Source organism: Poecilia formosa, unplaced genomic scaffold (genome assembly GCF_000485575.1).
Source record: "Poecilia formosa unplaced genomic scaffold, Poecilia_formosa-5.1.2 Scaffold11, whole genome shotgun sequence".
NCBI lineage: Eukaryota > Metazoa > Chordata > Actinopteri > Cyprinodontiformes > Poeciliidae > Poecilia > Poecilia formosa.
The window spans coordinates 1,295,779-1,308,481 of record NW_006799950.1 but is presented as its reverse complement, the minus strand read 5'-3'; the positions used below and the strand labels follow the sequence as shown (position 1 = coordinate 1,308,481).

General features: G+C 38.2%; 2 protein-coding genes across 4 annotated transcripts in view; both read right to left on the bottom strand.

Moving 5' to 3' along the window:
- Window positions 1-3,630, bottom strand: part of myh11a (myosin, heavy chain 11a, smooth muscle) — a 30,763-nt gene extending 27,133 nt beyond the window's left edge. For 2 of the 3 annotated variants that reach the window (XM_007543484.2, XM_007543491.2), the window contains exon 1: window positions 3,503-3,629. The gene's annotated coding sequence lies outside the window, so the exon portion shown is untranslated. Of the gene's footprint in view, window positions 1-3,502 lie in introns of all 3 variants that reach the window. The other variant, XM_007543500.2, reaches the window with a different exon arrangement.
- Window positions 3,631-9,359: 5,729 nt separating this feature from the next.
- On the bottom strand, window positions 9,360-11,947 carry cep20 (centrosomal protein 20). The gene is made up of 4 exons (XM_007543471.2): window positions 11,844-11,947; window positions 10,546-10,743; window positions 10,240-10,324; window positions 9,360-9,688 (listed from the first exon to the last, which is right to left on the bottom strand). The coding sequence occupies exons 1-4, from the start codon at window positions 11,869-11,871 to the stop codon at window positions 9,577-9,579; spliced, it is 423 nt and encodes a 140-aa protein (XP_007543533.1). The 5' UTR covers window positions 11,872-11,947; the 3' UTR covers window positions 9,360-9,576.
- Between the last annotated feature and the right edge of the window lie 756 nt (window positions 11,948-12,703).

Genomic DNA, 12,703 nt, shown 5'->3' with positions numbered 1-12,703 from the left:
TAAACTTGTATTAAACAACCTAAGGCTGAGATAGAGGTTTACCTTCCAGCAGGTCAATGGTCCTGAGTCTCACAGCCGTACCTACACTGCTGAGGTTTAAATGAAACCAGTTTCATCTCTTAGTCAAAGTCCAGATTAAAATGCAGTTGGGAATGAGTGCTCAAATGCTCTCCACACTGTTCAGATTTTTATTTGTAAACAATAAAAAAAACGTACTTTCCTTTCTATTCATATATATTATATTAAATACATTCAAGCTTTATAACATGACAAAATGTGAGTAAGATGATAACTGAATACTTTTCTAAAGATCCGTAATCCAGTAAAATGATGTCTTTCTTAGAGCTAAAAGACATAAAATGCTTTTTTTTGTTTTTTCCCCCCCATTAGGGAGTTTCAGAAGGCAGCCATTCTCACGGACGTCCACCTCCCTCTCGACCCCACACGTCACACGGGAAACGAACAAACAATTCCCCTCTCAACTGCAGACATAACGACTGAGGCTGGGAAATTGGTTTTAATTAACCTCACAACATTGTGTCAACAGATTTATCTGAGAGACAACCCAAACAACTCATACCGAGCGACTTGTTCTGCTACTGAACCATCGAGATCCTCTTAAATTTAATAACCAACTTTTTTTTTCCCTCTGTCCCTCCATCTCTCTCTCTCTCCCTCTCTCTCCCCCTCTCTCTCTCCCTTCCTGTCTCTCTCCCTCTCTCTCTCTCAGTCTCCTGCTTAGGGAAGCTTCAGTCTCGTGCTGCGATGACCATATAAGGGCTCCTTCTCTGGATCACGGCTCCTTTCTGCGGACCTAAACAGCAAGGCAAGTGAATTCCCAAACAAAGCCCATATAGGGAATAGTATGTCTCTGGTCGGCTTTGTCGTTTACTGCAAAATGATAACAGCGAGGCAGAGAGGCTGAGGGGGGCTCGGGATTTTAACAGCCATGCTTCACATGGGCCCCTGTTGGAATTCATTTTTAAATGTTACAGTCAATGGCTGCATTATGAACAAGTGTCTGGCTTTTAGAGAGACCTGCAGGGGAAGGCAGCGTATAACAAACTAGAGTAGCTGCATCCTTCCAAGCGCTTTGCAGAGAAAGTAAGAGTGTAAGGCAGACGGGCGTCTCCCGTGACTCCTGTGCAAGGTGCAGCAGCTTTACAGCTTTTCTGACTGAAGAAGACGATCCCTGCTTTTTAGCCTTCGGACAAAATGTGTGGCATAAAACCAACTCGACCATCGTCACTGTGAAACATGGTAGTGGCAGCATCATGCTGTGAGGAGGTTTCTCTTTAACAGCAAGAAGAAAGCTGAAGGGGAGATAGACGGAGCTTAATTAAACTTGGAGGAAATTATTTCTTCCATGAGGTTTCCATTAGTAAGACTGTCTGAACCGGCATTGTTTGGGTATAAACGTGATATGGATCCTATTTTATAGCATTCTCATCGGACGACCGTCTAACTGAACACAACAGAACTGAAACCACTGATTTAGCAAACTGCTTGTTTAAGACAGCGCCCACTTCTCCATCACAGAAGCATCAAATTTATTCAACAATTATCAGTGATATTTTTCACCCCTTAATTACTGGGTAACTCAACAAATACAGATAGTTTGGTTAAATAAATCTAAAACAAACAAACAAACAAAAAAAAAACTCCAAAAAAACAAACTTCTGTATTCATGACAAAGTCTGTGAAGCTTTCTGGATGGATCATAAATCACAAATCTTTCTCTCTGCAGACCCTTGCTTTTATCTTTTTATTCATGGAGCCTGCTACAAACTGAGTGGGAACTAAGTAATAAAAAACAGCCTCAACCTTCCTGAGAACGCTTATAAACCCTCCACTGGGACTAAAAAAAAAAGAAAAGAAAAGCTATCCACCTAAAAAGACTATTTAAAAAGAATATGACCACCTAAAAACCTCCCATCAACCTGTCAAAAGTGGCCAATGACCAGAGATGAAAGTCTTTGTAAGGGATTGTGAGCGACGGGGGAATCAGCTGATGCTCTGATGGTCGGCAGACAAAAGTAAACAGACATTTCCTGGCACACCCCGTGTTTAAAGGAGACGCTGCTCCTCCAGCTTTCCTTTTACGCAATTTCGTTTAATACCCACATCAAGCCTTTGATCATTCAAAAATGTTGCGTCAAAGTTTTTGCATCTTAAAGACTGACTGACTCAAGTGGTTGTGAGAGTTTGACATAAAGAAACTAAAAACCTGAGATAAAACCCCTCATAATCAGTTACAATGTCTATAGCCAAACTATAATTAAGCTAGATGAATTATGTTAAATATCATAATTCAGTGTAAACACCATATATTTTAGAATATGTCTGTATAATTCGTGTTGCAATAAAATTCCCCAACTTAAAAAAAATGTGTGAAAAGTAATTTTGAAGCATTAATAATGTCTCTGTTAAAAATAAACTAGTGAAGATGCTGCCCTGGAGACTCTATAACCTTTCCATTTGTGGTTGGGGAAATTTGACCTTAGAGGCCAGTAAATCATGTTTCTAATTTCCTATCTGAAATGCTCTACAAACATTTGTTTTAAGAAACCCAGATGCTCAATAGCATTTTTTTAAAAACACAAAACAGAATCATGTTTTTTGAATTTAGCACTTGATTTGTGCAAAGAAAGGGTTCTTATCATAAACTATAAAAATGCAGAACCATCAGGCTGAACACAGAATACAAATGTAGTGAAATCAAAACTCCCTGCTTCTTCAGTGAGAGCAAATTCCTTCGTGACAGCAGACAAATATAATGCCACTGTCACAAAATAAAACCTTGATGTCTTCCCTCATCTTTCAAACACCCGTTAAGGTCTAATTGTAGTCCAAAAGGATTTGGCCCAAAACCCAGTAATAATTTCACGTCTATGTTTATGAGAACAGGAGAGCATTTCTAGTTAGCCTTGATATTCTGCATCTCCGGCCTCCAAATAAATTAAACGTGTTTGTCATACAAGCATCAACTTCACAGGACTATATTTGGAAAGCAGGAAACCCCATTAATGGCCAGAGTCATGGTTTTGCTGAGATAAAAGTTGAACTTCCTTCTTATTCTCAATCCTGCGTCTCTCTATGCAACAATTCGGTCTGTTGAATTAGCAATAAAACTACTCCTTGGTCAACCGTATTTGTTGTATTCACAAAGCAGCTTAGTATAATTACCGCTCTAGAGGTAGAAACATTGTGCAACTTGTCTTACACATATTATCTGGCCTGTCAAATAACAAAGCAAACAAAACCAGCTGAACACGAAACAGACGAAATAATTAATTAGCCAATCCGAACGCGTTAATTGGTTACTCATAACAAGAACACGAGTTGACTAATAACTTACGCTCACACAATTCAACGGGCTAATAAGCCAATTATATCCAATTCCAGAAAAAGTAGGCAAAAAGAAGCACTGTAGCGGATTGCTGAAGTCTGACAGGTGCACTTCAATCAATTTAAAGATATCCCTCCGCTGTAAAATACTCACATAACGTGAAGAAAGTTCGGATTTGGAAAGCTGGAGTTTGGAGATGGTGGGCGTCGACGAGGTACTCCCCAAGCAAGCAGTCCAAATGACCCCCGTCAATTTAAAAGCCTTACCATTTAAACTGTTCCCCCCTCTCGCCTCCTCCACCTCCTCTGTCAGCGCAGAGGACAGAGGCTGCGGACATGCGCAGTAAGGTCCACCAGTGGGTTGAACAGAAGAAAACTAGTGTTGATGAAGTTACAGAGGATAAAAAGTCATATTTACGCCGCATGCAACTTTGTATTATTATAGACTGAAATACTTATGAAGATTACCCTGACAGTGGATTTACTTGTGCTACACAGTTTAATTTAGGTCAGTATCTGTGTTTAGACGCAATAAAGAGAAAGAGAAAGCACAACTAGGGTTTTGCATATCACAATTCACTGGTCTTTATGCCAGACACTAAAATAATTTATCTCTAACCTCAAGCAATACCTGGCTGGTAATTAGCAAATACTGTCTACTTTTCAAAAGCATGTTTATCTCCTTTTAAATGGACACGAAGGAAAATGTATTTAAATTATTTGTTTAAATCAATCAGATGTCCTCATATTTTAATTTGGTCATATGGTCCAATCAATGACTGCAAGATGTCTGGGGTATTTGGCAACAAGACAAGCCCAAATGATCACCCCTCCATCACCACGCTTGACAACTAGAAGGAGATGTTTGTGATCAGACCAGTCATATCCTCTTTAAGCTGAAAGGAAGATGTATGAAATCAGGTGCAAGTTTGAAAACATAAAAAAAGATGGTTTCCCCTAGCAAAAAAAACAACAAAAAAGAACAAGCTTTATTCAATCTTTTGTGTTTGCACTGTAATGCATTAAACGTGCTGATTTAGATCTGCAGAGTGTTACATGCTCTGACCTTGGGGTGTATTGGTCGGGAGGCTCAGTCATGGAAAACTTGTCAGCTCTTTCAAGTGTTTGCTCTTGAGAATTATTCTCTCTCACTAAAAAAAATGACAGACTTCACATTGTCTGGAATGGCCTTACAACTCTCCCCAGACTGAAGGACGGCAACAATCGCTTCCCTGAAACCAGCATTGGGTCTTTCCGCCTTGCCATTGTGTGAACACACAACTATTTGTTCCAGACCAGCAAAATGAAAAAATAGTGTTATCATCTTCTTTCACTGAGAGGGTTACACTGATTATCAAATGATTTTCAAAACACCTGGCTGATCCTTTCTTCCTATACTCAGTGAAAGTAGCAAAAATGTACTTAGTTTGTCAAATTTCTTTCCATTTTGTTTCTGATGAAAAAGTAAAAAACATGTAGATCACTTTCTTTATCCCCCAAATACCTAAAAGAGAGGTGGACTGCTTTTGTTCTTTCTCTTTGCCATGATTGAATGTTTTAGTTTTCAGATTCTCCCTACACAACGGGTCTTTATTTGTTAACCATTACACATTCACCAACTCATTTAATCATTATCACCATATCTGTGGTTCAAGGTTTTTAGTTTTTCTTTTCCAGGTTCCCATCATTTTATCTGTTCTGTTCTCCTGCTTTATCTCCACCTCTAGCTCATTCATCTGCTTGCTGTGTTGATTTTGCAGAGATTTTGGTTGTCCAAACCTGCCTGTCTCTCTGGTACCGCTGTCCACTGTTTTGGTAATTCTCCTCCTCCTTACCCGTAATGTTCTTACGTACCAGCTTGGAGCATCTGGAGTTGGTGGAAGCAAAAAAGCTCTGAAGTGTACAGTAACTCTGCAGCCTTACACTACCAGACATGTCATTAAATATTGGCATATCTTGGAAGACAAGCAGTTGTGACGTTTTTGATGTAACATGACAACACTGATGAAAAAGGTTTAGAGTTCTTCATTTTAGTGCTTAAGATAGTGAAGTAAATAAGCTGGAGTTAACATTTTAACTTCAACTTTTAACTGATCTTCTCTAAATTATGAAGAGGAAAGCAAACAATACCGATAGTGACAAGGTAGAAGATAAAAAGCAACAACTTCATCAAAGAAATAGTGAGTTGGTCAGGATTTTGTTACAGTTTGGTTCATTTTTTTTATATCACACTTTAATATTATTATCATAAAAAAGCCAAGATTTCCACTTATGGGTTATTGCAATAATTCACATTTTCCTTTAAGATATGTTATATATTTATTCTAAATAATAAAACATGACAAAGCAGTGCATTATTTAGCCAGTGAGGCTATGAACAGTTCAGAAAATAAAGTAAAGGCTTGGAGAGTCTTGTTACCAGAAGGACACAACACGATGAGTAAAACACATAGTTACATTTAAGCCCCTGGAAAGGAGGGTTTTGGTAGACCTCTCCATAATGGTTCTATTTTGAGAAACTGAGAACTGTACCTGAACACATTTGATGTTGGTTAAAAACTAAACAACGTAAATTATCTAGCGAAGACAGAACTGGCAACGGCCGCCTGTGGGCTCCAGTCCAGGGTATGGATCATGAAATGTGTTCCCTGTCCTGATAAGGAAAACCAGCGCAGGATTCCCCTTCTCTGTAATGTCTCTGGAGTGTTTCCTCCCAGCACACGACTCGCAGCTAAACCAATTAATGTACGTTTTCTTTGTGAGTTTTCCATTTTTACACCCTCCACATTCCAGTATGGAAAACAAATCCCCCCTCCTCGCTGCATCCGTCCTTTTCCAGTTTCTCCCCAATGGAACTTCCTATATAAGGACACCGTTCTGTTTGTTCCAATAAATCAAGCGGTTTTCCGATGGCTGTGGCCTGTTTAGTCCCAGATGCAAAAGGAAAAAACGCTGCGCTGTGGCGTGGCGCGTGTGTGTGTGTGAAACCTGACGATACACCAGCATCATGAAGATGGGGAAGTGTTTATGGAGGAGGTACGGTGGCTGAGAAACGTGGAAGACGAAACAAACGCAGGAGATGAGAAGAAGGGGGAAAGTAAGGCGGCAGATGCGTGGAGCAGCCAGGCTGCAATGTGTGCCATATAAGGAGAGTGGAATCTCTGCAGCTTTCCTTGTTGCTTTCAAAGTCTCATATGAGCAACAACCCCAAGCCCTGGTGACTAAATATGGTCCAACAGCATCAGCATTGTTGAAACAAAGATGCCTCTGAAAGGGATAGCTCTGACAATTTCCCTGCAGTCATCAGTGACAGGTAGATTTAGCGTTCCTTAATATGTGAAGGTAAGAAGGGATTATAAATCAAGGGAGGAATAGCTGGTGTTTTTCTATTAGAGGAAAGATTAGCAAAGGGTTTGATACACTTCAAGGAACCGCGTGGATAAGTAACAGCAATTTGACTTCGTTTGATTTCGTGTGATGGATCGAAATGTCTCAAGATATTGAGAGCCAACGCGAGGCATGAGCTAAGAAACAACTACATAATTATAGTCAGAATTTAAAAGTACTTACCAGCTTTCTCGATCATATAATTGAAACTCGCTTCAATTATTGTTGAACATGTGATGACAAGTTTTTCTGTGCCATTTTGTTGAAAAAGGTTGATAATTCAAGACAAAATCTACTTTTCCAAAAACACTCTATGCACATGGTGACGTCAAAAAAGGCACCTGAAAACTTATGAGGAGTTCTTTTTTTGTACATCCACCTATATTTTTCATATTTTTATCCTATTTATTTATTTATTTATTTTACAAATTCCCATCTCAACAGTTTACATTCATATTATCTATATTGTTTAATCATGCTGCCTGATCAGCTTGCAACATCATCGACCCAAATACACAAAGCAGAGTTACCTGTTTGTTTCGACAGTGCGATTCTTAGGGAACGTTGGAATTTGTGAAACTCTGTAGGAGAAATCGATGCTTCCTAAACGTTTGTTACTGAAAAGAACACCTCTGGATTGTATCCTGAAAGTTTATTGCTGTGTGTTGAAGTCAAAATGAATGCAAATGCAAATTACGTAATAAATGTGTGGAAACGGGGCCCTCTTTCTCTGGTCTACATGAAAAGCTGTACTGCTAGACCAAATGAATAAATCACAGAAATAACCTTGCCTACACAACTGATTTAATGCTACTATTAAAAAATATTCAAACTGGAATTAGGGCCCCAAATCCAATTGAGGTCAAGGCCCCTCATAGACTTTGGTTGGTTCTGTAACAAATACATTTTTTTGGTAAAGAGAGACGTAAAACATCATGAAACTAAACTGCAAGAACACAAAGTTTCAGAGCAGAGCGTTCTAAAACAAAGATCTGAACTTTACTTTGTCCAAACATTTTCCCTTCCTCCCTCTAAGAAAAAAAAAAACAAACATCTGACCAGTACCTCAAATTAATTATTAAAAGCTGGGGCAAATCCAAAAAAGCAGGGAGGGAGATAACGTGAGTGGAAAGTCAAGAATCAGATCCAGCGAAGTGAACGCATCCAAATGGAACAAACTCAGGAGTATTTTTAACGACTCAAAATAAAACGTTATTTTGAAGAGCACTTTGAAGTTACGTGAGGTCACCGACAAGCCGTCCATCACCAAACCTACATAAACTGCTTTGCTTGTGAGCCTCTCATCAGGCTGGTGCGTCAAAATAAATAATAATAATAAAAAAAGGACAAAATATACAAGTTTTGTTTTTTACATATAGAAATTTTGATCACAGTCCTAATGTTTCATTTTCTTTGCCTTTATGGCCATAGATGGCCATCCATTGGAGCAATAATATGTTTAAAGATATGTTTGACCCTCTTGGAATGCAATTTCATTCTAATTTGAGCTTGGAAGGAAACATAATTTTTCCTCTGCTGCATGTAAAAGACAAATGGAGTCAATGCGACTACAAAAGTCGTCCTGTTTGCAGACAACTATTCCACGAAGCAGAGGAGAAAATTCAACCTGTGAAAACAGGAACATCGGCTCCAACGGTCAACATGTAGCTTTATGGGCTTATGTGGCACTTTCTTTCTTCCTAATGCAACATTTAATAAGGTTGGAAACTTACAAATACATGTTCAATATCAATTCAAATGTTCTACAGGTAACTTATGAAAACAGTAGAGCACACTATTTTCTAAACATGATCTGTTTAGTTTTCTTTCATCCTCAAACTATGGCAAATTAGCCACTGGATGCAATGTGGGCTGAATTCAATGGTGCCAAGGCGCAAGGTTAATCCAAACCGATGAGAAATAACGATTTCCGACATGGACGAAACTCTGATTATGACTCCCAATTACGTTTGAGTTTTGTATTACCATAAAGACTTTCAAATAAAATGTATGTTAATGTAACTTTACGGTTTAAATGTTTATAAAAACAAGTAAACTATGAAAACATCTGTAGATAAAAAAATAAAAATAAAAATCTGGATCTTGGAGAAACCAGGCAACTAGCTACAAAAAAAATATAATTTAAAAATGCACCATCTAAGGTGGTAGTGTCCATTTCTGGCTCGTGTCCCGAGGCTTTTACACAAGTCCCTGATGCAGCACACCTCATTCTGAATAACTGAAACACTACACCTGCTACCAAGCTCTGCTGATACATGTTAGCATCCTGTATATCCAGGTTTACTGAAGGATTTTAAAACGCCAGTATTGGGATGGGTCAGGTTCTCCTGATCAAACAGAAGTCCTCACCATTTCAGTGGTGATATCGCCACCAGGTGGCACACAATTAAAACAGCACCGTTCCTGAATAAAGCTCAATATGTCTTAAAATAGAGAAGTCTGTATTATCAAAACAGTAAACAGACATATATTTGTAAACACAAAAAATATCAATAAGTTGAATTTTTGTACAAAATGTATTGTTCACATCTGGTGTAAAGAAGACATGAAAAAAAAACCACAAAAAAAAAAACCCTGAAACCCTCCACCCACACTTTGAAAAAAAAAAAAAAAACCCTCAAACCCTCCGCCCACACTTTGACAACTTATAAAATACCATTTTCCCCTCCCTCCCACCTTTAGGCCTTTCATTCTGCAAGTCTTCTACATTGCAAAATAAAGTATTAGAAAATAAGTTGTATTCAGGTAGGTGGTGCAGAACTCCTGGGAGAGCCAAAGCGACTTCTAAGTCCGTGAGAATCGCTGGTCAGGAGCTGAACGTCACGAATCATGTCCAGGAGCTGAGATGCTCACAGCAGCACCTCGCAGCAAAACCTTCCCTCGGTTATCGCTGCTGTTCAGGAAGTGAGAAACCAGCCCGTACAGCAGAGGTCTATAAAATAAGGATAATAAAAACAGCAAAAATGTAAGTGTATATATTTTTACTTTCTTCATAATTTCAACTATAACAGAAAAAGAAACGGTTGACTGATGCGGTTCTGGGTCAGTATAATGTGATTTAAAAGATATCAAACTTTAAAGCCAAACCCTGATCTGAAGCACAGAAATATTATTTACTGCTGCAATTAACTCACTTCACGTCATCACATCGATCGAGGTTCACTGAGATATAAAAACTGCTAAGATTATCCCCAGTATTTTCAAGTACAAACTGGTATTTAAGGTATTCAACGGATCATAAACAATTTTTGGTTACAGCAGAAAAGACAAAAGCTCATCCTCAGACTGACTGGATTGTGATTTTTGAACAAAGCCAGAGAGTTAAATAAACGCAGTGAGATTTTCTTATTTTAAAATGCTGCAGAAAGTTTGTAAAACTCTGGTATTTTTATTTCAGATTACACACTGTGAGGATAACATTGTGTTTTTTGCCAAGTTCACAGCAGACTGCTGAGATTTTTCAAATACCGACTCGGGCCTTACACAGACTTGGAGCTCGCGTCCTCCGAGACTCTCAGCTCAGCGGCCAAAAACTGTCTGTCCAAGGGAGTTTCAGGTTGGCCTGACTCTGTGAAAGCAAACATTGGAGAGAAGTAGCTCACTGGTGTGAAATCAGAGCAAGTTAAACTAACAGAAAGTGAAATCTGAAAGGAAAATACACATTTTCTTAGGTGAAAAATGCCCATGGGTTCTTATGACAGCATGTGTGCTTGATCTTGACACAGTCAGCTTGGGTTCGTATTGAAATCCTTGTCATTAGATAGAGCCACGTTTGATGAACTTACCCACCTGCTGTGAGCACCGACGCCGTATGCCTGTACTTGTTGAACTCCAGGTATTCCCGGATGAGCTCGTTTATGAGCAGGTTTTCGTGGGACAACGACGGCCGCGCTTCCCGCTGCTCATCCAGGGCGCTGAACACCTCCGCTCGGATCCGAGCCTTCAGCTGGCCCATTACGCCACGGGACTCCAGTTTCTGCCTCATGGCTGAAAGGTTCAGTCTCTCTCTGAATTATGAATTACAATTCCCTCCCCATTCAAATGCAAATTAAACTGGTATGTAAGTAGGATGACAAAGTTGCTTTAAAACCACAGATTTATCTTTTTTTTTTTATTGCAAGAAAAAAAAAATCAGTCACCAACTGTACTGTAAATAACATTGCTGTGGTGTAAAATAACTTTCTATAGGTTTTACTTCTTAAGTAAACATGAAACAGAGCTTGTTAAAGGGGCCAAATGCTTCCAAAATAATGTGTTGAAAAGGCTACATATTTCCATATCAAAACTCCATACTTTTTCACCCTCAAATTTCCAGTTTTTCCAACCCATTTTTTTATATTTACTACTAATGTGCTGCAAATATTTCTACAGTCATCAGCTTTAAACATAGAACCAGTCAAACCTGCAGGAATGAATGGACGTAAGAGCTGATAAGAAACTCGATCTGAAAACACAAATATTTTTTTGTTTTCTTTGCATACTCTGACCTGTAAAATACTTAGAAACCCTGAAAATAAAAAATGATGTGCGGCAGATGCCAAAATTCATTCAATTATTGAATGAAGGTTCGGATTTTCAATTCCTGACTTGTTAAATACTACTTATAAAGATGGGAATATGATCAAAAGGCAGTTTTTAAATCGTAAGAGAGCTTAATACTTCTACTTCTAGTTTTAATTACTCAATTTTCCACCAGAAACAACAGGTCATTGCAGTTAGCTAACTAGCTCGTTGCTATCTAGCATCAGTAAACTAACAGGAACTCGAGGTAAACAATACAGGTTTTAGACTCAAGCTTTAATGTTTGAAATGTAAATACAATACAGAAGAGACTATCATTCATCAAGCCCTTTCAGTAACTGTAAACTCTTGGCTAAAGTGTCCACGAATCGATAGGTAAAACAGAGCTTTGAGTTTGTTATGACGCTAGCCAACCAGTCCTCTTTCATTCAACATAATTCGTGACAATTAGCTTGTCACGACACAAGCTAATTGCGTCGTGACTCGTCCTTCACGACACAACTAGGTTTTATTAATAATTTTAGGTCTAAAATAAATAAGGAATTTGACTAAAAGAGAGCGCTTACCATCCTTCAACTCAGAGATGGTCGCCATCGTAATTAGTGTAAACAAACCCTGGAATAACGGTTGGCTATACAAACATCTGCCACCTAGTGGCCAAGTTTTATATGTACAACAGTGACTCGAAAGACTACAAAACAATACACACCGATGCAGTCATGTAAGGTATTTACCTTAAATAACTGGATATAGGACGCAAAATAAATAAAATAAAATAAAAAAATAAAAGCCAAATAAATAAGTTCTAATAAGATATATTTTGAGTTTGTTTGTTTTTTTCCTTTCAAGCTCTCCCGTATACTGCCTGGTTTGTAAGAGGGATGTTAATTAAAAAAAATATACTCCTCCATCAGTTTTTGGACATACTTTTCAGAGGGAATTTAAATGTCTTTCAAACTATGATTGAAAAACAAATGTTACAACAATTATGAAGACATTGTTTCTTTGTTCTTTTCCCTGCGGATTCACTGACAGACTCTATTAACCTTTACCCAGTGCATTTTATCCCGTCTTTATTGTCATTCATCATTATTATTCAAGTGTGTGTGCGCCACATTGTCTGAGGGGCTCAAACTGTCTTTGATGGCATTTTTTTGTCAATACCCATTTGTCTTATTTTTGTGTGTTATACTTTTTTGTGGGACTTTAGAAATTTTTGAGCAAAAAATGTGGTCAGTTATTTTTATTTTCTGAGCCTTTTTGGTGATTTTATGTGAAACATTTTGGTATTTAAAGTAGTTCTGCTACTTTGTGGTCTTTTGGATTTCCACATCTACTTTTGTGCCTCTTAAGGTGCTAATTTTTTTATCATTTCTGTGGTATATAGATATAGTAACTAATTACCAGAAAGAAAAAAAAAAGTAAA

Coding starts and splice junctions, on each gene's coding strand:
- cep20 (XM_007543471.2), bottom strand. CDS start 11,871: ATGGCGACCATCTCTGAGTTGAAGGATG. Junction 10,744..11,843: donor CATCTCTGAGTTGAAGGATG/GTAAGCGCTCTC, acceptor TGAACCTTTCAG/CCATGAGGCAGAAACTGGAG. Junction 9,689..10,239: donor GACGCGAGCTCCAAGTCTGT/GTAAGGCCCGAG, acceptor CTTATTTTATAG/ACCTCTGCTGTACGGGCTGG.